The following is a 25,280-nucleotide window of genomic DNA, read 5'->3' on the forward strand; positions in this document are numbered from 1 at the left end:
AGTAGGCACTGAGTGGAGAAAACCCTAATTCTCGGGGTTGAGCCTTATATAAAGAACATTATGTTTCCTTCTCAGCCTCTTTATCACCCCTTGAGTCCCAGAAACCCTAATTTCGTGGAGAAACCCCATTGTTGAGCAAATTGAAGCTTGGAGAGGTGGTTGTTGAAGAGATCTTAGAGAAGAATAGGCTTGGAACAAGGGGCTTTGCTTGGAATTGAGTTTCATTGCAGATTGGGGCGTTCCTTTGAGGTAACATCTCGTTTTTGAGCTGCTATTTCTTAGATGCATCGTTTTGGGGGTGTTAGAGACCATATCCTTGGATGTATTGGAGTTTAGAGGTTAGATCTGAGGTTGCTACCTCAGATCTGGAATGGAGAAGGGTTGGAATGCATGAAAGTTCCTGTTTGTGAGTGGTTGATGGAGCTATATTGTCCCAAACCCAAACCCTAGAGTGAAAATGCATAGATCTCTTTGGATTCACGTAAAGTTTGCCACTTTACATGATGGATGAGTTGTAGGAGGCTAGATCTATGTTTTGGATCAATTGCATGGCCTGAAATGCTTCTGTATGAGTTCAGACCGGTGGTACTCGGCGAGTCACATGGGTGGACTCGACGAGTTGCTTGATGATGAGCTGGAACTCGACGAGTTGGAAGAACAACTCGGCGAGTTGGATGAAGATGGCCTGGAACTCGGCGAGTTGTATGAACAACTCGGCGAGTAGGTTGAAGATAGCCTTAGACTCGGCGAGTCTGCTGTTGGACTCGGCGAGTCTTGTCGAAGAGTCCCAATATCTTCTGGTCGAGTTGAGAATCGGCGAGTCAAGGGATAACTCGGTGAGTTGTGTGCGAGTGGACTCAGAGTTGTGGAACTCGGCGAGTCTCGAGGTGACTCGGCGAGTTGAGTCGCGGATTGGGGAAGTTCTGAGCATGGGGACTCGACGAGTCGACGGGTTGACTCGGCGAGCAGGGTCAACCAAGAGGGTTGACTTGGACTGAGGACTTTGACTTTGACCAAGAGTTGACCGTTGACTTTTAGGGCTTGGTCAGCGATGTGGCCTTTGGGCCAAGAGAGGGGTAAAATGGTCTTTTACCATTAAGAGGGTTCCATGAGAGGGTTGATTCTAGTCTCAAGAGTTATATTCATGAGAGTATATGCCTTACGTGTTAGGCAGCGGCGAGTTCGAGATTCAAGTGTGGGGATATATGCTTTCTGCTTGCCAAGTAAGTCTTCTCACTATACTTTACCTTGAGTAGGTAACCAGAGTTATGTGACAGAGGATTTGTATGCTATGTATGTTATGTGTTGTACTGCATTATTTCTATGTGATTTATGTTGTGCATGTTTTCAGAGTTGGAACCGGAGGGTTCCTAGAGTTAGAACCGGAAGGTTCACAGAGTTAGAACCAGAGGGTTCACAGAGCAGGGTCCATGGACCCACAGAGTTATAGCCTCGTGTGGCTAATATGTGTTGTGTGTGGTATTTTGGGGAAACTCACTAAGCTTCGTGCTTACAGTGTTTTGTTTTATGTATGTGTTTCAGGTTTCTTTCAGGACCACGGGACGGCACCGGCTTGATTGTACACACCAGAGAAAGAGTCATGTTTTGAGGATCCTGGTTTTCTATACAAGTGAAAATGGAGTCATGTTTTGTAATTCGATTATGAATGAGATTTTAAACAAGTGTTTCTAAGAATTAAATGATTATTTTTAAATGAAAAATTGTTTGAAATTTTCGGTGTTACAAGTTGGTATCAGAGCCTTGGTTTGAGGGATTCGGATGCGCCTTCGGGTAATTCTGGACTCAAACTGAGGAAGTAAGAAAAGTTTTCAAAGAAATAATTTTCTAAAGCGAATAAGAGTTCAAAGAGAAAACGAGAAAGAGCAGTGTGTACAATCAGCCAGAGCCCGAACGGTGATTTCCCAAAATACCCTTACTTTTGTGTTATGAGATATTTATGATGCACTTTATGAGATATTATTGCATGCTAGAGACAGGCTAGGTATTCCATATCTTAGGACTAGAGTGGCCTGATTTGTGATGCCTTAGCCTAGGAATTACTGTGATATGCGATGTGCTTTTGAGTATGTGATGAGTGAGAATATTTGATTGGAATCCTTTAGGGGATTTGAGTAGAGGAGTAATCTAGGGGAGATACCTAGATGAGTACTGTGGTACTTGGAGAAAGAATAGTTAGAGCCCGCGAGGGGAAGAGTTGCAGAGTTCGGTGGTACTTCCGAGGATGAGCAGAGCAAGTGGAGTTATCACCCAGAGTGAGTCATATATATTCTTCGATGCTCGAATGTTGCTTGCTTCGTGCTTTGTGGAACTCTCGATGATAGGAGTCAGCTACCAAGCGAATATGACGATATTTAGGAGGTAGATGGCTGGCATCATTAGGAGCTCTTCAGCAGCTGATGGCAGAGAAGTGTGGGAATCTAGGAAGAGCCTAAGGAGTAACCTTAGCCAGATGAGTGCACTGGCAGAATAGAGAATTTCGCTGGGGAGCGAGCGCGCGCGACAGAATTGGTGAACGAGAAGGTCGAGCAGCTACTTAGGAGCTCCGGGATAGTCCGTGTGGAAAGTATGGGTAGATGTGGCAGATAGTATGGGCCCGTACTACTGAAAGCAGAGGACCCATACTTGATACAGGGAGTATTCTGAAGGTTCTAACGAGCGTATTAAGGAGTGATGTTATGGTTTGAGTACCATACATCGGAGCAGATTGAGGAGTGATGTTATGGTTCGAGTACCATACATCGGAGCAGATGGAGGAGTGATGCTATGGTTCGGGTACCATACACCGGAGCATATTGAGAAGAGATGTCATGGGATGAGTACCATGGTTCGTAGTGAATGATGCTTGTGATTCTCTGGTTATCCGACCACGATTGATGAGGTAAAGATTGGACGCTATGGGTTTTAGGCCTGTAGACCATGATTGAGTTTGAAGAGGCGTCCCTCGAGAGGGAGGTCGAGAGCCTATCAGAGTATTTTGGTAAGGAGTTAGAGGGAGGGGAGAATTTCGGTCTGAGTTGAGCAATCAGTCGATAGAGGAGATGTCACCTTCTATGACCTAAGTGGTGCTATTTATGTTCGTGTGCGGAACATGAGAAGCCTGATGTTTAAGTTTCGGGTTTGGGGGTAAAACCCTGCAGGTTGTCATTGATGATGATTTTCCATCAGAGTATCAGGTAGCATGTGTGCTGCGAGACAGTGATTTACCATGAGCAGATAGTCAGCTGGGACTGAGATAGTCAAGGACCACGTTATACCTATTTGAGTATAGTAGGGCGTATTGTGGAGGTATCAGTGGGGAATCTAGTCGAATTAATCAGTGCAGTGGTTTTTCTATCCATGTTGGGTATTAAATATGGGAGTGGGTCCCTGTTCTTGGGATGATCCATGTGTTGGAACGTTGGTTGATGAGTCGAAGTGGGGAATATGATGATTTCGTGATCCAGTCTATGAGTCAGTAATGTTATTGGACAGTTGAGTTGTTGGTATTGGATTGGTACGAGACTTGGAATGACTAGAGGCAGTCGTGACGAGAAGTTCTTGAGGATTTCATCTGAGGTTCAGAGTTATGAGATCGGTTAATTTCCTTAAAGGGGATTATCGGGTGTTGCGTAGCACTTTCCAGGGGCAGGTGCGTTATTGCTAGTGGAAATAGTTCGTGAGGTTGTTGATGTGTCAGATAGTGATGGTTCGAACCCTAATTGGGGGAGAAACGGGTGGTTTATTAAGAGAACCAGAGATTTGTGCAAGAGCGGTTAGGGGTTGGATGCAGAACCTGCGGCTTGAATTCATGAGATCAGGGTCATTGGTGATTAAGGAAAGGTGCAGGGCGAGATAATGCATGTGTTATATGTCTAAGAGAAGGATGGGTGTCTCCATGGGGTGGTCAATGATCAGGAATCTGATGGTGGTCAGAGTCGTCTCAAGTGGAAGGCTCGTAATGATGGTATGGGCAGTTGAGAACTTCTGGGTTGAAATATGGGTAGCAGATTATCGAGTAGCCAATTCCCAGGCTAGGATGTGTATTCTTTCTTGAATTTTGAGCAGTAGTGGAAAGGGTTTCGGAGGATCATCAGTGTGTTCTGAAGGGTTAGCGCCTTCCTTGTATTCCAATTGAGTGTTTGGATGCACTGAAGTTGCGCATCGTGTGATATCAGAAATTATTATGGGATTCAGAGGAAATGTATTGTTGTGTGTGTATGGTGTTGGGAGTAAGGGAATTAGTGGTTGTGGCAGGATCTTGTGATGTTCTGTTGGGATATTCTGAGGTATCCGGGTATGATATCTTTATTTCGGAGTTACTCGTGAATCTTGAGTTGAAACGATTTGTGGTGTATCAGGTATCTACGGATCTAGTGGGAGCCCTTCGAGTATGGGCATCCAGGGAGATTATTTAAGAGAGTGGATCTTCGCAAGGGTGGGCATTTTGATATGTCGATTGCTTCCAGAGTCTGGAATGTGTATTCGAGTCGAGTATGGGTAGCTGCCTGTGATAGTCTGCGGAGCATGAGCTAGTAGAGTCAGAGGGTGTTGTGATACCGCGGGAAGCCGTAGTACTCACTAGTTAGAGGGTGTTGTGATACTGCGGGGAGCCGTAGTACTCACTAGTCAGAGGGTGTTGTGATACTGCGGGGAGCCGTAGTACTCACTAGTCAGAGGGTGTTGTGATACTGCGGGGAGCCGTAGTACTCACTAGTCAGAGGGTGTTGTGATACTGCGGGGAGCCGTAGTACTCACTAGATGGCAAGAGAATGTGATGATGGAATGATCTCCGATCAGTGTATGATGTGGAAGAGTTTTGGGCTTGAGTATCCCTAGTATTGAGTTCTGGAGCCTGGGTGTTGAACCGGCGGCGAGACTGGGGTCATCGCCTCTGTCGGGAGATGCGGCGAGATGCGCAAGGGATATACGCAGCAGAAACCAGAGATCAGAGTTGAGGCGATCCTCGGTTGAATTGTATTTTCTCGCATGAGGAAAAGAGAATTTTGTGACTTGTCCCTGGGTCGGGATAGTGGTCACGGGGAGGAAGTTAGTGGGTTATTTGGATCATGATATGGGTAACCTTTGGAGGCTCAGCTATGGAGTCAAAAGCTGACCTAGTGCTCAGTCCCGAAGAGGGATATGAGAAATGAGCTAGAGCTTATCATGATGATGTCTGAGGACACTTCAGAGTGAGCGAGCGATTCAGACGCTCGAAGACATGCTTCAGGCATGTGTATTAGATTTCGGAGGGAGTTGCGGCACGTATTTATCCCTGGTTGAGTTATCCTATATCAACAACCATCATTAGTGCATTGGTATGCCACCCTTTGAGCTGTTGTATGGGAGGAGGTGTCGGACCCTCATTTGCTGGGAAAAGGTAGCGCATGGACCCGAGAGCCCTTGCGAGCAGATCCAGAGCATGTGCGATACATGGAGTAGTGGCAAGATTGGCAAGTGGTTTTCCCTGTGTAAGGGAGGAGAAAGGTATGTAACCCCCGAGGGGGGGGGGAAGTGTTGGTTCACGGAAGTGAAAGTAGTAGTGAGAGTGGATGATTTGGAGTATGGTGGTTGAACACTGTGTCTGTGACAGTGGTATGGAATGACATCATGATGGGATGTCTACTGAGGACGCGGAAGGGATTCCGCGGGTGTAGAGCCAAGAGTCTCAGGATGAATGCAGGAATGGAGTCTGGGACTCCCAGCTTGATTCTGATCAAGGGTTGTGTGCGTAGTGGTGGTTCCTCCTGGGATGTTAGAGATGTCGTCAGTGTGACGGGTTTTCCTAACCCGAGGGTGCGAAGGTTGGTGCAGCATGTGTGTGTGATTGCAAGAAGAGGACTCGTGGGAGTTGCTCTGAGATTGAAGAGTGGGTCTTTCTGTCAAGCATGGATGGATAGAGTGGGATTCGGATCGGGGATCCGGTGGTTCGTGATTATTTCTAGCTCGTAGGGGGGGTCGGGCGATTGTTGAGATTTGGAGCAGTGATGCATCTCGGGTAATTCTCGATTGTTGAGTGTGATTATCAGAGGGTACAACCGGTGCCCGGTTTGAGACGGTGGTCAGGACACCGAAAGGAAAGAGGAAGTGAGTTCGAGTTCGATGGTTATGCTTTGAGGAACCTGGTCCAGTTAGGGCCAGGTGGCGCGTCGTGGGAGTATTTTGGAGTCGAGTTGCCACAGGTTTCAAGGACGAAGCCTAATTTAAGTGGGGGAGAATTGTAACATCCCGAAATATCAAGAGTAGAGTTGAAGGGCTAAAATAGTAATTTGGGAAAGAGTGACTCGGCGAGTTGGATGAAGATGGCCTGGAACTCGGCGAGTTGTATGAACAACTCGGCGAGTAGGTTGAAGATAGCCTTAGACTCGGCGAGTCTGCTGTTGGACTCGGCGAGTCTGCTGTTGGACTCGACGAGTCTTGTCGAAGAGTCCCAATATCTGCTGGTCGAGTTGAGAATCGGCGAGTCAAGGGATGACTCGGTGAGTTGTGTGCGAGTGGACTCAGAGTTGTGGAACTCGGCGAGTCTCGGGGTGACTCGGCGAGTTGAGTCACGGATTGGGGAAGTTCTGAGCATGGGGACTCGATGGGTTGACTCGGCGAGCAGGGTCAACCAGGAGGGTTGACTTGGACTGAGGACTTTGACTTTGACCAAGAGTTGATCGTTGACTTTTAGGGCTTGGTCAGCGATGTGGCCTTTGGGCCAAGAGAGGGGTAAAATGGTCTTTTACCCTTAAGAGGGTGCCATGAGAGGGTTGATTCTAGTCTCGAGAGTTATATTCATGAGAGTATATGCCTTACGTGTTAGGCAACGGCGAGTTCGAGATTCAAGTGTGGGGATATCTGCTTTCTGCTTGCCAGGTGAGTCTTCTCACTATACTTTACCTTGAGTAGGTAACCAGAGTTATGTGACAGAGTATTTGTATGCTATGTATGTTATGTGTTGTACTGCATTATTTCTATGTGATTTATGCTGTGCATGTTTTCAGAGTTGGAACCGGAGGGTTCCTAGAGTTAGAACCGGAAGGTTCACAGAGTTAGAACCAGAGGGTTCACAGAGCAGGGTCCACGAACCCACAGAGTTATAGCCTCGTGTGGCTAATATGTGTTGTGTGTGGTATTTTGGGGAAACTCACTAAGCTTCGTGCTTACAATGTTTTGTTTTATGTATGTGTTTCAGGTTTCTTTCAGGACCACGGGACGGCACCGACTTGATTGTACACACCAGAGAAAGAGTCATGTTTTGAGGATCCTGGTTTTCTATACAAGTGAAAATGGAGTCATGTTTTGTAATTCGATTATGAATGAGATTTTAAACAAGTGTTTCTAAGAATTAAACGATTATTTTTAAATGAAAAATTGTTTGAAATTTTCGGTGTTACACATGTAGCCTTATGTATTTATACTCTCTTTAATGAAGTGATACGTGAGGGATTTTACAGATTATCATGGTATCAGGCCTTACCTCTAACCCTAGCCGATCTTGCTCCTAAATCAATCTCCTCTTCTCTCGACTCTCAGACTTTTTCCTCTTCTTCCCCTGTTTGCTGCTGCTTCCTTCTTCCTCTCCATGACAGGTGACAACAACTCCTCTACAAAACCTACTCACAAGGCATACAACATCACCAACATCAAAACTTATGTCCCACTCATCCTCGATCTCTCTACCCGCAATTACGACCTCTGGAGTGACCTTTTCAAGGCATACTGCATTGCTTATGGGGTTGCTGACCATATTGATGACACACACGACCCCGCCAATACACCTCCTACGGACCAGGAGTGGAAGGAACTCAACAATCTTGTTAAACTATGGCTCTTTGGTTCTATCTCACAAAAACTTATTACCTCTGCCTACTCCCTCACGCCACTGCCCGCAGAATCTGGTTGAACCTACGATCCCTTTTTTATGATGATAAAGAGTCAGTGTCTATGCAGCTCGAAGATGAACTCAGAAATATAACCTTGGGAGACTTAACCATTCACGATTATTGTGAAAAGGTAAAGAAGATTATTGATACGCTTGAGGGCCTCGGTGAAAAAGTCAAGGATCGTAGTGTTGTACTTCATGCATTAAATGGACTTCCAAGCAAGTTTGAAAGTGTTGCCAGCATCCTCTGCTTCTCCAAACCTCTTCCCTCGTTTTCTGAGATGCGATCTATCTTCTTGGTTGAAGAATCGAGATTGAACAGCCACCGTGTCACTCTCCCATCGCACGACAATCACCCCTCTTCGCCTTCTTTGCTCCATGTTGCTGACCCTTCTTCGTCGTCGACCTGTGGAGGAGGAGGCAGATCCTATTGGGGAAACAATTCCCGTCGCAGTGGAGGTCGCAACAACCAGCGTCGCCAGCAGCAATTTCCCGGTCAAACCCCCTCTGGTCATGCCATATCGAAAGCTGTTCACAAAAGAATGTACGAGGTACGAAGAAAAAATAGGGGTCCATTTGCACATTGTTTTATTATTTAAAACAAATTTAAATTTATGTAATTATTATTTTTGCAATAAATTAAACGTTTCGATCACTTTCTAATAGATAAAATTTATTGTTTCAAAAAACATTTATAAGTTAACAACCAATAACCAATAAACCGTAGTTACACATAAAAATAAGGGATAATGACTTGAAAGGGTAACGAACTTTCGACTTTGTTCACATTTAGTCACTAAACTTTTTTTCGTTATCTATTTGCCATTGAACTATTGAAACTGTTCACATTTTACCCTTATGACCGACTATTACCGGTCATAAGGGTAAAATGTGAACAATTTCAATAGTTTAGTGGCAAATAGATAACGAAAAAAAGTTTAGTGACTAAATATGAACAAAATCGAAAGTTCGTTTCCCTCTAAAAAGTTCAATGGCTAAATGTGAACAAACTTCTATTGTATTATGTTTTAGCAAATTATTTATTTTTGTTTAATTGTAGCAACATTTGTTAATGAAGAAATCTATGAAATAAAAAAACAAAATGTAACATCCGGATTTCCAGGTATCATAATTTAAGTATTTTCCTTTTGAGTTAAGAAGAGAGACTCGACGAGTTGACGCCTCAACCCGTCGAGTAAGGTTGCGACTGATGATAATTAGGTAAATAGATGATGATGAATAGGTAATGTATGATGAAAGGAGATACCATAACCTTAACCGACAATGTGGCGATGTAGTCATCTACCAGAGTATAGATGACGACCACGGACTATATTCTAGACAACCCAGTGGAAACACCAGCAGGCCCATAACCTGTAGGTGATGAATTACGAGTTCAGGCGATGTTGTAACTACGTATTCATGCGATGATACTCTAACCCCTTACTTTGAATTACGAGTTCAGACGAGGTTGTAACTACGTTTTCATGAGATGTCACAAATTCTGCATGCCAAACCAATGGTCATAATTCACATCAGTGAGAATGGTTCATTTTTTTGTAAAACCAAAATTAGATTGAAAATTTTGATTTTTTATTTTGGAAAATGTCAAACCATTGGTTTTTTTATTTCGGTTTCGGTTTTTTGTTTTTTTAAATATATTTTCAGGGTTTTGTTTTTTTTTTTTTTTATTTCATAGATTTCTTCATCAACAAATGTTGCTACAATTTAACAAAAATAAATAATTTGCTAAAACATAATACAAGAGGAAGTTTGTTCACATTTAGTCATTGAACTTTTTAGAGGGAAACGAACTTTCGATTTTGTTCATATTTAGTCACTCAACTTTTTTTCGTTATCTATTTGCCACTAACTATTGAAACTGTTCACATTTTATCCTTATGACCGGTAACAGCCGGTCATAAGGGTAAAATGTGAACAATTTCAATAGTTCAATGACAAATAGATAACGAAAAAAAGTTTAGTGACTAAATGTGAAAAAAATCGAAAGTTCGTTACCCTTTCAAGTCATTATCCCTAAAAATAAAAACTCTAGAAGTAACTAACTTTTAATTTAAGTTCTTAAAAAATAAAAAATTTATTCCGAAATGCTACTTAGGAATATTCCTCAAGGATTGTTCCTAACAAAATGATCAGCTTTACCAAAGAAAAAAAGTAATTAAGATAATCACTTTACCAAAAAAAAGTAATTAAGATAATTTTGTTTTTTTTATCTATATTGATTAGATCAGTCAATTTTTCTTAATTAAAAATACTTGGTTACATTAACAAATAATACTTTTTTTTTAATAATATTACAAGAAAACATAAGTCAAAGTATTGAATTCGCATGATCCATAGTCCCATACTATCGCTACTCCCTAGGATAAAGTTGATATGAGAATCTAGGAAGAGAAAGCACCATAACGGCACGGGAGGATGAAAAAAGAAATTAAGCAACAAACAACAAACCCTCGAGGTATATATATATACCCCAGCCTTATCTACAATCCCGAATGAATTTAGGGTAAAATCTAAGAGACAAGACGCTCAGGAATTTGAATAAGGAATCAATACATTCCTGTTGTGTTCTTGCTATTTTAATATCTTCCCCCATGGCTTTGTCTGCCTCATCCACCGGCCGCGCAATCTCCTCCGTAGCCATCTCTTATTCACCATTATTGGGGTTTCTCAAACCAAATCATCGACATAATCATATAAGCTATGGGTTTAACAGCAAGTACAGCTCCATGGCCATCAATTGTTCGTCTTCTGAAAATGGTCGCTCTTCAGATTCCAGGGCGTTTAGGTATCCCCAATCATTGCTTGTTATAACGATTTCGTCTTTCAGTGTATACATGTCTGTGAAACCTGTATGAACATCGTGTTAATTTGAAAGTACAACTGATTTATCTTCGAACTAGCACCCAGAGAATAAAGATTTGATTTTTTTCTCATTTAGGCGTGTAAAGTTTTGATAATTGAAGGTGGGTATGATTGATTATGAACAAACGATATGTGGGTTTCAACGCATAAGATTTGAATTAACAAACCTATGAGATCTTAGGCTAATTACACAATGGATTACAGGAGCTACTATTTCTTGCAAATTGTGTATAAAAGTTTGTCTAAAAGATTATTCCCACTTAGTGATCACCTGTCATCAACCCTTCTCTTATTCTTCTAAATACTAATTTCCACTTTGAATAGTTAGTGATCTTTCAAATCCCTTTCCTCATTTTTGCCTTTAATCTCACATTCACTTATCCTAAATGACATCATATACAGAACAACCTGTCATGTAATGTCATGTCATTGACAACAAAATTGAGCTTAAAAGAATTAGATGTCCCATTTATGTTGATTACCTCTTTTGTTTTCTCACTTATACATCCCTAATGAACTTTTTTCAATTCTTTTGGGATTAGTTTGAATGAAAATGGAAAAGCCAGAGGTTCAGTTAAGTGGCAAAGGGTGCTTCTTAAAGTAAGTGGAGAAGCACTTTCTGGAGATGGTGAACAAAATATAGACCCAAAGGTAAGAAAAGTTGTTCTTTCTTGTCAATAATATGCGATTATATGATATATTATTAGCATATAAATTATAATCCTCTACTTTTTAAATTATAGGTTACAATGTCTATTGCAAGAGAGGTTGCAGATGTTACTCGACTTGGCATTGAGGTAGATTTCCTTATCTTTTTTCTTTTTTCTTTTTTCAATTACAACATCTTCTTCATAACATCACAATTTATGCTCATATTTTTGTAATGTGAAGGGGTTATAATTTTTGCATTAGCCTTTAAATTCTATATATGATTTTTTATGAATGTTTCAGGTTGCCATAGTTGTTGGTGGAGGGAATATCTTCCGTGGAGCTTCATGGGCAGGAAGCAGTGGCCTTGATCGTTCATCTGCTGATTACATTGGGTACAATTTATTTACTTTCCTTCAATCAATCTTCATCTATTTTCATGTTATAAACAAAATCAACCTTTTTTTTGGTGAATTACATGTTTTTCTTATGATTCTTGATAAGAATGTAAGGCATGTGAACATGAGTTTGCAACTTTGCATACTATACCTATGTTTTTAGGCAAAATCATGTTTTTCGCAGTAAGGGTAATTTGGTAATTTGAAACATCTTTGCTTCTTGTTAAGACGATATTAATTGTCTACACAAGGTGCTACTTTTTCGTCACTACTAAAGGGCGTTTTAGTCATTTGGCAAATAGCTCATTACTTTTCTGAAACATTGTCTAGTCAAACGTTGCAATTTTCATTTTAAATGTCTCAAGAAATTTCCACCATTCCTTCTTGATAGAAACAAGATTAAAGGAAAAATGTTGGTATCTACTAAACAATTATATAATGTATCAAAATACAAACATTTTTAGTCCCTATTTTATTTCTTTCCACTAACTCGGTTCTTTTTGTATCAAGTAAAAAAGAAAACACTCGTATATAGCTTACCAGATTAAAAAGTGAAAAACCATAGAAAAGACGAGCTAATTAATCTTAATTTGAAATTAAATTTTTTTAGCATGTTGGCAACTGTTATGAATGCTATATATCTACAAGCAACAATGGAAAGCATAGGAATCCCAACAAGAGTCCAAACAGCATTTCGTATGTCTGAAGTGGCTGAACCTTATATCCGTAGACGAGCCATCAGACATTTAGAAAAAGGCCGCGTTGTCATCTTTGCAGCTGGAACCGGAAATCCCTTCTTCACTACAGACACCGCCGCAGCCCTTCGTTGCGCTGAAAGTAACCAATCTTTCACTTGAGCTTGAATTGACCAAAATACCCTCCACTTTCCATAAATTTACAATTTTGCCATTGCTTATTATTATTTTAAAAATTCAGTTAATGCGGAGGTGGTTTTAAAAGCAACAAATGTGGATGGTGTGTATGATGAAGATCCAAGGAATAATCCGGAAGCTCGACTCCTTGACTCTTTGACTTATCAAGAAGTAACATCAAGGGATCTTTCGGTTATGGACATGACTGCAATCACTTTATGCCAAGAAAACAACATCCCGGGTATGTTCTAAATAAACTACTTAATATAAAATATTTAATCTAACATTTGTAATTGTTTTACAAATTTCATGTCACATACTGCTATTATAGTTAAATAAACGAAAATATGTTCTGATGTAGTTGTTGTATTCAATCTTGGGAAACCGGGTAACATTGCAAAAGCTATTAAGGGGGAAAGAGTTGGCACGCTGATTGGTGGTGTGTGTGTCTCAACAGCCACAAGGACTTGAGGGACCTTTTCTGGTTATATGTGAAACTCCGGGGTTCTTTATACTAATTGTATCATCTAAAATAAGAAGGTGAAATTTTGCGTTGTTTTACATGTCATGGAGTTTTAGGTTAGCTTAATGTAGTGGTTTTGTTAGTATTATAGCGAGATTTATTTATAGTTTCTTTTTTCTTGTGTTATCGGAACTTACAGGTGTTTGATATTTTGTTTTGTGTAACGTTGTTCTCGTTGTCTTTTGCTCATTCGTATAGGGCACGTAATTGTAATAAATTGGTCTGAGTCAGTTTGTGATAACGAAATCACATGACAGTTGTACTAAATGTTTCACAGATGACGTTCAACATAAGAAAAAGAAAAAAAACGTGACTAAAAGGAACACATATTTAAATAATAAGAACAAATAAGCTGACAAATATCGGATGAATTACTGGTCTTTTTGTAAATTTGTCAAATATATTGATATTATATTGTTCATAGACTCGTCAAATATATGGTTTTTATTTGAGACATTTAATAGTAACTTTAAAGTAACGAAGGGCATGTGACAAGAATATTAAGTGGTTTCTAACCAGGTTTAAATCATGTGGTAGACAAATGAATAGTTTTAGGTATATGATTAGACTTGTATAAATTTAAGCATAGGATTAAGAGGTATGAATGTTAGTTGCTAAATATTAATTTAATTATTAATTGTTTTTGTATGTGTGAAACCAAAAGTACTTATAGCCAAGTGATATTATATTGTTCATAGACTCGTCAAATATAATGTTTCTTACTACAAATGGTTAAGGATTCAAGTAAGTTTAAAAAAATAATGTGGTTTAAGAGTCGATTAGAAAGTGTTTTTTTGTTAAAGAAAGAAAAATCTAAATGAAAAACCATAATTCAAAACTAAACTAGAAAAGCCAAAGATGCATACAACAGTTGTTGAGGGAAAAATATTTCTCAATAGGTGTGGTGGGAATATTATCACACTATATCTACATCATTATTGTGTATACGTTATTCGTTAAATGTTATTTTAAAAGTATTTATTATTTCTAGCAACCACTATTGTATCATCTATTTTAAATGTTATTCTGGCAAGTGAACTTGATCACATTTAATTAAAAGTGAAAATTTAAATGTAAAAAAAAATCCTAATTCAAAACTTAACTCCAAAAGCCAAGATGCATAGAACAATTATGGAAATAGAGGTGATGAACAATATTATTATGTGAGAATGATTAAGAAAATACGTTGTTTGTTAATGCAAAACAACTTCAACCTCACATAACTATTGTCATTATCATACATTCTTACTAGAAAAAATTGCAAAAATGGTCCCTATGGTATGTATATTTTTCTGAGGTTTAGTCCAAACCTCAATTTCTTTTTTGGCTTCGTGGTCATTTTAAGTTAGTTTCGTTGTGGATTTGATCCCTTAGTAAACTGAAATGACTTTAATACCATTGGAGTATTTATTTTCTATTTTTCTTTGATTTTATTTTAATTTTAATACTTACTTATTTATTTTATTAAATAAAAAACAATAAATGATCTCTCTCTCTCTCTCTCTCTCTCTCTATATATATATATATATATATATATATATATATATATACCGGTCGCCTTTCTTTCTTTTCTTCTTAAACCAACAAGTTCCATGTCTTCCCACCCTCCACCTCTTCTCCCACCTTGAACCATGAAGACGAAGAACAGTCGAGATCTATCTCCACCAACGCCTAGAGATCCATCTCCACCAGTGGCGGACGCAGACTGTTTTAGTAGGGGTGTCCCTCGTACTTCAAGCGGGTGCACGTAATAGGAAAAAAACCAAAAAAAAAAATTTACACTGCGTGCCGGAAATTGAGCAGTGGCCCGGGACCCCAAATGCCCTACATAGGTCCACCACTGATCTCCACCACACCTCGTCAATCTACACTGCCCAACTACCTTCGACGACCACTTCCCCTACCAATCGATGTCTCTGATCTACTAACCTACGTCCAAACAAGACCTAGTTGTGAAATCAATATTAAAATTCGAAAGAAGTGAGAAAATCAAACACAATTGTGTGTATGTGTTAGATTTTGATATGTTGTATGTGAAAATGGTGAGATTGCCGGAAACAAGTGCGGGTTGGACTACTATCTGTGGGCAAAAAAAATTGAAGAATAGGAAATTCAAAAATGAAGCTCACCCCCACTGTAACGTCTCAAAAATCACAACAAATTTATGATGGGTTTTAGCCATATGAACATTCCTATGTGCACATGCAACCCTAATGCTTGGATCTAGGTTTCTCTAATTGAGGATACATTGAATCCAAGACTTCTAATGGCTAATAGAGTATAATAACAATATAAAACAGAGATTAGAAGTTTACCTTGAATCACTTGCTTGATCTTCTTGTCCTTGAGGCTTTAGAGTCACAATTGTCACTCCTCTAATGGCTTACAAACACCAACTAGCAAGAAGATGATTTAAGAGAGAGGAGAGGGGATCAAATCGGCCAGGGTTTCTACTCAAAGCATAAGTCACGAATTCCCTTAGCCCTAGGGGTCTATTTATACTTGTAAGGCTCGTAGGGTTTCACCCTTAAACCCTAATTGGATAACTTAAGCCCTAAGCAATCCAAATCCTTTCCATGATAAGCCTTGGACGATTTTATGGCTATCCTTAGCCCTAGAAATCGTCCAACCCTTATCCATAAAGGATATATAGCCCAAAGTTCAACTATCAAACAATTGACAGTTTATACCCCTTTATTTAATTAATCTCTTTAAGTCACCAAATTAATTCCTAATTAATTTATGACTTATATTAATCAAATAATAATATTATTATTCCTAATATTATTCCTATAATATATTAATAATATTCATTCTCTCATTATAAATCATCCTGTCAAGTTGTTATGGTGAAGGCAACCCAAAAGGACCATGCACAACCGGGTCAAATACTTGCCAAATATAGTTGTAGCCTTAGACACTATTACAACAGTCTCCCACTTGGATAAGTCAAGTAACTATATGCACAAGTATAATCCGGTTTGCAATCGTAGCTCTCAAAGACGTTGTCAAACTCTGATCTAATCAATCTTGTCCTTTAGATAAGGGATCGTACAGTCCTCTGTTCAGATATCATGCTGACAATTCTATGGAACAATTTGTCTAGCATTTGGTTTCTCGATCTCCGATTCATTTGACATAGAACTTAATCGAACACATCAATTCAGTTCTGACCGGGCTCGGCACATAAGTCAAATCAAATCATCGAGCGGCTGAGATATCGCTTTTACCCTCTTGGGATAAAAGTAACAGATAAACTTCGACTTATATGCATTTACTTATTCATTAATCAACCATACACAACAATGCGTTTTATAACATCAAGTTACTGATGCGGTTTCGCATTATCAATGTATAACCAATTAACAAATAACAAACCATATATCTAGGTTTTAAGACCATATGATATTATCGTCTTGCGATCACCCTTTCTATAACATTCCATAAGGTGATTCCATCAAGCGCGGGTTTGTTCCAATGCTCAAAACTAGTTCATAAGCACTCATGAACGTTGCAACAACCTTTTGCTATGTCTAATACCATTTAGACAATATACACACCAATTCATAACAATCTTCATTCATACCTACTTCCAACATATGAACGATTGTGGATAATTTGAACAATTCGATTATTCTTAATAAACTCAATTATTCTGGAAGTCAAAACATGCAAAAATGAAACAATAGTTAAACAATTAACATAAGACAGTAACATTACTCATAAATAATACTCTTTTATTTAATCATCAAATGTTAATTACATTTATCTATTACACGTTTCTACTACTATGTAATCTATACTAATATCATCCTTCAGCCCAATACTCCTAGCATGCTGCAAGTGCTTAACCCTACTTAGTCCCTTCGTAAGCGGATCTGCTGGGTTATCTTCTGATGATATCCTCTTCACCACGAGTTGTCCTTCTTCTACACGATGTCTAATAAAGTGATATTTTCTGTCGATATGTCTAGATCTACCATGATCCATCGGTTCCTTGGTCAAGGCAACCGCTCCTTCATTATCACAGAAAATCTCCATGGGCTCTTTTATGGCGGGTACAACTCCAAGATCACCGATGAAGCTCTTTAACCATATTGCCTCCTTTGACGCTTCGCTCGCTGCAATGTACTCTGATTCACACGTTGAATCAGCTACGGTTTCCTGCTTGGAACTTTTCCAAGTTACTGCTTCTCCGTTCAGGGTAAAGACCCAGCCCGACTGCGAACGGTAGTTGTCCCTGTCGGTCTGAAAATTGGCATCACTATACCCTCGCACCTTCAAGTCATCACTCTCTCCGAGGAATAAGAACCATTCCTTCATCCTCCGAAGGTACTTAAGGATATTCTTGACCGCAATCCAATGGGCTCTGCCAGGGTTCCCTTGATATCTGCTAACCATGCTCAAAGGAAAGGCTACATCAGGGCGAGTACAAGTCATAACATACATGATTGAGCCAACTGCGGAAGCGTATGGTACTCGGCTCATTTCTGCTATTTCAGCTTCGGTACTCGGACTTTGAGTCTTACTCAACTTGGCATTACTTTGTATCGGTAATTCTCCCTTCTTCGAGTTTTCCATACTAAAACGTTTTAGTACCTTATCTAAGTAAGTATTCTGACTAAGTCCTATTAGTCTCTTACTTCGCTCTCTCACTATCCTTATTCCCAGAATATAGGAAGCCTCTCCGAGGTCCTTCATAGCGAAGCACTTCCCAAGCCAGGACTTAACTTCCTGCAGAGTCGGGACGTCGTTTCCTATGAGCAGTATGTCATTGACATACAGAACGAGGAAGCTTACTATACTCCTACTGGCTTTGACATATACACATGATTCATCTTCGCTTCGTACAAATCCAAACTCTTTGACTTTCTCATCGAAGCAAAGATTCCATCTCCGAGACGCTTGCTTAAGTCCATAAATGGACTTCTCAAGCTTACACACTCTATTCGGATGCTTCGGATCCACAAACCCCTCTGGCCGAGCCATGTAAACATCCTCAGCCAACTTCCCATTAAGGAAAGCGGTCTTGACATCCATTTGCCAAATCTCATAATCATGAAATGCGACAATAGCTAGCATCACTCTAATAGATTTTATCTTCGCAACTGGTGAGAAGGTCTCATCATAGTCAACTTCAGGAGTTTGAGTAAAGCCCTTCGCAACCAATCACGCTTTATATGTGTGTACGTTTCCATCCACGTCGGTCTTCTTCTTGAAGATCCATTTGCACCCAACGGTCTTACGTCCAGGCACATTATTAACCAAATTCCAAACTTGGGTGTCATACATGGACTGGATCTCGCTGTCCATTTCCTCTTTCCATTGCGCAGAGCCATGGCCTCCTTATAACTATTAGGTTCATCTAGATTTATTAGTGTACCATCACTAACATACGTATCCCCTTCGGTAGTTATATGAAAACCATAAAACTAGGGTTGAACTCTAACTCTTTCGGAACGTCTAAGAGGTAAGGATTCGTCAATCGGTTCAACCGGAGTTTCCTCCTCGGGTTGAGTGCCAGCGGTAGAGTTTCCTTCATCTATCGATTCTTGAATCTCTTCAAGCTCGATTTTCCTCCCACTATCTCCTTGGCTTATGAGTTCTCGCTCTCGGAAAACTCCTCTCCTCGCAACAAAGACAACATTGTCCTTCGGTCTATAGAAGGGATATCCAAAGGATTTCTGCGGGTAGCCGATGAAAATACATCGCTCACTACGAGGTTCAAGCTTGTCATGAGTATCTCGTCTTATGAAAGCCTCGCAACCCCAAACCTTGATATGTGCTAACGAGGGAGCTTTCCCTGTCCACATATCGTGAGGTGTTTTGGCAACCTTCTTAGTAGGGACTCAGTTAAGGATATGGGCGGCGGTCTCTAAGGCATACCCCCAAAAAGAGATAGGTAGTGAAGCACGACTCATCATAGAGCGAACCATGTCTAACAAGGTTCGATTATGCCTTTCTGCCACACCATTCAACTGTGGTGTCCTAGGTGGCGTCAATTGTGAAACTATTCCACACTCCTTGAGATAGTCGTGAAATTCAAGACTTAGGTACTCTCCTCCTCGATCGGATCGAAGCATCTTGATTTTCCTGCCCAATTGATTCTCCACTTCATTCTTGAACTCTTTGAACTTTTCAAAAGTTTCTGACTTTTGTTTGATTAAGTAGATATACCCATATCTACTATAGTCGTCAGTAAAAGTCACATAGAAGCGGCTCCCATCCTTCGTGGTTGATCTAAACGGTCCACATACATCAGTATGTATGAGGTCCAATAGACCCTCACCCCTTTCACATGTACTTGTGAAGGGTGACTTAGTCATCTTTCCAAGTAAACAAGACTCCCAAGTGTCATCTTCCCTAAGGTCGAATGACTCCAACACTCCATCCTTTTGGAGTTGGGCTATGCGCTTCTTGTTGACATGTCCAAGACGACAATGCCACAAGGATGCTCTATCCATACCATTGGAAGAATCCATGCATAAAACATCATTTCCTAAGTTATCTACAATCATAACAGTTTCATAAATTCCATTACATGGTATAGCTTCAATATATAAGACACCATTTAGATAAGCAAGAATAGAACCATTCTCATTATTAAAAGAAAATCTAAAACCTTGTCTAAACAAACCATGAAATGAAATGATGTTTCTAGCCATTTCTGGCGAATAGCAACAATTATTCAAATCTAAAGATAAACCATTCCTAAGCACTAAAGAATACACTCCAATCTTGGTCACAGGCGACGATCTTCAGTTCCCCATGATTAGATTTATTCTTCCATGCTCCACATCCCTATTTCTTCTTAATCCCTGCAATTCAGAACAAATATGGTAACCACAACCGGTATCAAGGACCCAAGAAATAACATGAGATGAATCGTTAGATTTAATTGTATAAATACCTGCGAAAGACGGCATGATCTTTCCTTCCCTTATGGCTTGCAGGTAGTCTGGGCAGCTTCTCTTCCAATGCCCTATTTTATGGCAATGATGGCACTCTGCCTCCTTAGGGTTAGGACAGGGTTTAGCAGGATCAAATTTGGTCCTATTAGAAGAGGAACCATCTCGGGACTTTCCCTTGCGGTGGCTCTTAGACGGAGCCTTCCTCTTCTTGCCTCTTCCTTGCCCAATGGCCAAAACAGGAGCAGCGGGTGGATTGGGAGTGGGTGCAACAGACTTGTCCTTTAGGTTGCTTTCAACAACCCTAAGGAGACCTTGGAGCTTGCTTAGGGTGACCTCTTCCTTGTTCATGTGGTAGGTCATCCTAAATTGATTGTAACACGGAGGAAAAGAGTGAAGCACCATGTCGATCGCCAAGTCTTCCCCAAAGTCAACATTCAACTTGCGAAGACGGTTGACATACCTTTGCATCTTTTGCAGGTGCACGGTAAGAGACTCTCCATGACCCATTTTAGCGGAAATCATGTTAGTGAAAATCTCATAACGCTCTTGCCTCGCGTTCTGGTGTTATCTCTCCAACAAGTCTTGGTGCATTTCATACGTATACATGTCCTCATAGGACTTTTGGAATTCGACATTCATGGTGGCTATCATGATGCAATGTACCTTCGTTGCATCACGCTCGTGAGTTTCAAAAGCGGTCATTTCAGCCGGAGTAGCAATTTCAGGGTTGATTTTCTCGAGCTTCTCATCGAGGACATACTCCTTGTCCTCATAGCGAGCAATTGTGCGAATGTATCTTATCCATTCGCTAAAGTTCGTCCCATCGAAAGTGACCTTTTGACAAAGGCTCATCAATGTGAATGAACTAGCAGCAACGTTGTTTGCGTTCGACATCTACAAATAGAAAGGACAAAGATAGATTAGAATATGAATCCCTAATTATCACCCAATAAGAAAAATTAGGGCTAGGATCCAACAACAATATTTACATATTAGAAAAGGGATGTCGTAATCTAACATGCAAATAATATGAAGGTAAGTGAATGACGATTCACTAATTCTCCACCAAAAGAAATAACTTTAAGTTCTAAATGTATTGAGAATTCCTAGGTTTGGATGAGATTCATTGAAACTTTTCAATGGCATGTTTAAATCTCGATATGCCCCTCTCGTTTGTGATTGGGATACCGAGGATCACAAAGTGGGTGTGAATTACCATGCAAATTTACATGGTGCCTTCATTGTAACGGTCACCTATTCGATGTGCCGGTAAACCACACACGCTCCATCGAACTATGATAAACAATGAATCACCCTTTTCCACCTTTGCTTAGAACCAATTAGTGTGCCGGTAAACCACACACGCTCCACTAACTTCTTAGCAAGGGTGCAAAGTGTAATTTCATGGGATTGCATCAATTCACTTTTCCTAAAGTAACTAAGATTGGGAAATTTTTGAAAAACATGTACTTACTTTGTATTTCATATTATACTTTTAATGAAGAGATGAGGTTGCCCTATCCTACCCGTTCGGCTAACGACCCTCCATCGATCAAGCAAGCGGTGGGTGTGAGTGTACACCCATTAAGCGCCATTTTATAGGCAACAACCTTATACCCACCTTATAGACCGGCTTCGTGAATGAGGCCTACTAACGGTAAGACTAGCATTTTAATTATACATATATATATATATATATATATTAATCTTGTAATATTATATTAGTATAGGGTTGGATTTTAAACTTGTAAAATTCTAGGGTTTGAAATTTAAATTGTCTAAATTAAACTTTTAATCACAAAACATAAATTTCAAAACTTGAGGGCAAGTTTTAAACTTTTTAAAAACATAGAAGATCAAATAACAAATAATCTCAATTAACAATTAATTCCATAATTATCCATATTTGATTTATTTAATGATTTCTTGCAAAACAATTTACCAATTTAATAAAATAATTAATCAATTATCACATAAGGAAACAAATATTTTATTAATTGATAAATATCTTCAATTAGGTCAAGAATATACTTATATATATATATATATATATATATATATATATATATCATAAAATCGGATTTATATTGATCTAATATGATTAAGGCAAGTAACTAAAAGATAAACAACAAGAAATCCCGAAGTTTCCTCTTTCTGACGCTTGGACTCGCCGAGTCCCCTATGGGACTCGCCGAGTCCATCAGACAGAAACATAAAAAACGAATTTTGAAGGCATCAAACAAGCAATCAAAGTATCAATTCAATAGAAACCAATCTAGGCTCTAATACCACTGATGGGTTTTAGCCATATGAACATTCCTATGTGCACATGCAACCCTAATGCTTAGATCTAGGTATCTCTAATTGAAGATACATTGAATCCAAGACTTCTAATGGCTAATAGAGTATAATAACAATATAAAATAGAGATTAGAAGTTTACCTTGAATCACTTGCTTGATCTTCTTGTCCTTGAGGCTTTAGAGTCACAATTGTCACTCCTCTAATGGCTTACAAACACCAACTAGCAAGAAGATGATTTAAGAGAGAGGAGAGGGGATCAAATCGGCCAGGGTTTCTACTCAAAGCATAAGTCATGAATTCCCTTAGCCTTAGGGGTCTATTTATACTTGTAAGGCTCCTAGGGTTTCACCCTTAAACCCTAATTGGATAACTTAAGCCCTAAGCAATCCAAATCCTTTCCATGATAAGCCTTGGACGATTTTATGGCTATCCTTAGCCCTAGAAATCGTCCACCCCTTATCCATAAAGGATATATAGCCCAAAGTTCAACTATCAAACAATTGACAGTTTATACCCATTTATTTAATTAATCTCTTTAAGTCACCAAATTAATTCCTAATTAATTTATGACTTATATTAATCAAATAATAATATTATTATTCCTAATATTATTCCTATAATATATTAATAATATTCCTTCTCTCATTATAAATCATCCTGTCAAGTTGCTATGGTGAAGGCAACCCAAAAGGACCATGCACAACCGGGTCAAATACTTGCCAAATATAGTTGTAGCCTTAGACACTATTCCAACAATTTAAACTTTTCAAAACAACCCATTTACTAAAAAGAAGTCTTTACTACCATTGTTCCCAAAAACATTATTTAAAAACAGAGTCTCCCAAGATCAACAACATAAACCAAGGATGTGTACGGTTACGCCTTCGCCTTGCTACGGTCCACTGAAGTACCTGAAACAAAATTAAAACTGTAATCCAACGCTTAGTGATTTCCCCCAAATTACCACCACATGAACATAACAAACAAAAACATCTATACAGAGCCTTCAGCATGATTGGATCGCCTTACTGGGCCTTCAGCTTATCTGGAACGCTCTTCGGGCCTTCGACATGACTAGTTCGCCTCACAGGCCTTCAGTCTATCCAAACCGCCCTAGGTATCTTGCCCTTCAGCACAAAGCAGGACCGTCTCAACCCAATATACTATCATATATCAACATATATAACATATACCATAACAATCAATAGCTAGCATATACAGGTAGTCATACAGATCTAACAGATCACCACAACATAACAACATCCTATATACCAGGATACAGATCTAACAGATAACTACAACATAGCAACATACGATAAACCAGGATATCAATCTAATTGACTGACCTTGGTGCCTTCGACCTTGGTGCCTTAAGATAGTCAAGGAACTCTGTACTAAGATACTGTCCTCCTCGATCGGATAGGAGCGTCTTAATGTTCCTGCCCAACTGATTCTCCACTTCCTGTTTAAACTCTTTGAACTTTTCAAAGGTTTCCGACTTATGCTTGATTAAGTAGACATAACCATATCTACTGTAATCATCAGTAAAAGTCACATAGAAGCGGTTAGCATCCCTTGTGGCGGTTCTGAAGGGTCCATACACATTTGTGTGTATGAGGTCCAACAAACCTTCACCCTTAGCACAAGTGCCAGTAAAGGGTGACTTTGTCATTTTTCCAACTAAACAAGACTCACAATTATCATCTGACCTTAAGTCAAATAACTCCAAGACTCCAGCCTTCTAGAGTTGGCCAATGCGCTTCTTGTTAACATGTCCAAGACGACAAGGCCATAAGGATGCTTTATCCAAACTAATGGAAGAATCTATATGCAACACATTATTTCCTAAGTTGTCTACAACGAGCATAGTTTCATATACACCATCACAAGCTAATGTTTTAAAATAAAGAACATTATCATAAAAAGCATTAATACCACCACATTCATTATCAAATGAAATAGTAAATCCTTGTTTGTACAAACCGTGAAAAGAAATAATATTTCTCTCTATTTCGGACGAGTAACAACACTTATTCAAATCTAACACTAACCCACTATTTAGAAGCAAAGAATAAAATCCAATCTTGGTGACAGGTGAAGCTTTCCTATTCCCCATGATCAGGTTTATCTTTCCATGCTCCACATCCTCACTTCTTCTTAGGCCCTGCAAATCAAAACATATATGAATACCGCAACCTGTATCAATAACCCAAGAAGTATTTTGTGGTGTGTTATTAGAAAATATAGTGTAAATACCTGCATGGGTAGGTTTAACCTTCCCATCCTTAACCTCTTGCAGGTACTTGGGGCAGTTTCGTTTCCAGTGCCCCTTATCATGACAATAGAAGCATTCAACTTCCTTTGGGTTGGAAGAAGGAGTGATAGAACCACCTTCGGTTCCAAACGAAGAGGAGCCATCAAGAGACTTTCCCTTGGTACCCTTCAAAGGGGTATTCCTCTTTTTACCTCTATTTTTCCCGATTTCCAAGACAGGGGCGGTGTTAGGAGTTGGAGTGGTAACAACCGATTTACCTTTAAGACCACTTTCGGTGGTCTTCAAAAGTCCTTGAAGCTTGCTGAGTGTGACTTCCTCGTTGTTCATGTGATATGTCATTCGGAATTGATCATAACAAGTAGGTAAGGAGTGCAATATGATATCAATTGCCAACTCCTCAGGGAAGTTCACATTCATTTTCAGCAAACGGTCCACATACCTTTGAATTTTTTTGTAAGTGGCCCATGATGGATTCACCATCCTTCATTCGGGTTGTTATCATGGAAGAGATAATGTCATACCTCTCTTGACGAGCACTCTGCTGGTAGCAGTCCATCAAATCCATGTGCATCTCAAAAGGGTAAAACTACTCATAGGACT

The 25,280-nt window shown here is 39.6% G+C and overlaps 1 protein-coding gene across 1 annotated transcript; it reads left to right on the forward strand.

Annotated features, from left to right (window-relative positions):
* Positions 1-10,341: 10,341 nt before the first annotated feature.
* LOC145097138 (Amino acid kinase family protein) lies at positions 10,342-13,380 on the forward strand. The gene is made up of 7 exons (XM_079034654.1): positions 10,342-10,673; positions 11,293-11,401; positions 11,494-11,547; positions 11,702-11,793; positions 12,407-12,633; positions 12,733-12,909; positions 13,030-13,380. The coding sequence occupies exons 1-7, from the start codon at positions 10,480-10,482 to the stop codon at positions 13,137-13,139; spliced, it is 963 nt and encodes a 320-aa protein (XP_078890780.1). The 5' UTR covers positions 10,342-10,479; the 3' UTR covers positions 13,140-13,380.
* Positions 13,381-25,280: the final 11,900 nt, after the last annotated feature.

This window comes from Lactuca serriola, chromosome 4 (assembly GCF_051521515.1).
Source record: "Lactuca serriola cultivar US96UC23 chromosome 4, Lser_US96UC23_V15, whole genome shotgun sequence".
In the NCBI taxonomy this organism is placed as follows: Eukaryota; Viridiplantae; Streptophyta; class Magnoliopsida; order Asterales; family Asteraceae; genus Lactuca; species Lactuca serriola.

Excerpts from the sequence above, each read along its gene's own strand:
- LOC145097138 (XM_079034654.1), top strand. The coding sequence starts at position 10,480 with ATGGCTTTGTCTGCCTCATCCACCGGCCGCGCAATCTCCTCCGTAGCC. Across the intron at positions 11,402-11,493 it reads AACAAAATATAGACCCAAAG|GTTACAATGTCTATTGCAAG; the intron begins GTAAGAAAAGTT and ends TTTAAATTATAG. Across the intron at positions 12,910-13,029 it reads CCAAGAAAACAACATCCCGG|TTGTTGTATTCAATCTTGGG; the intron begins GTATGTTCTAAA and ends GTTCTGATGTAG.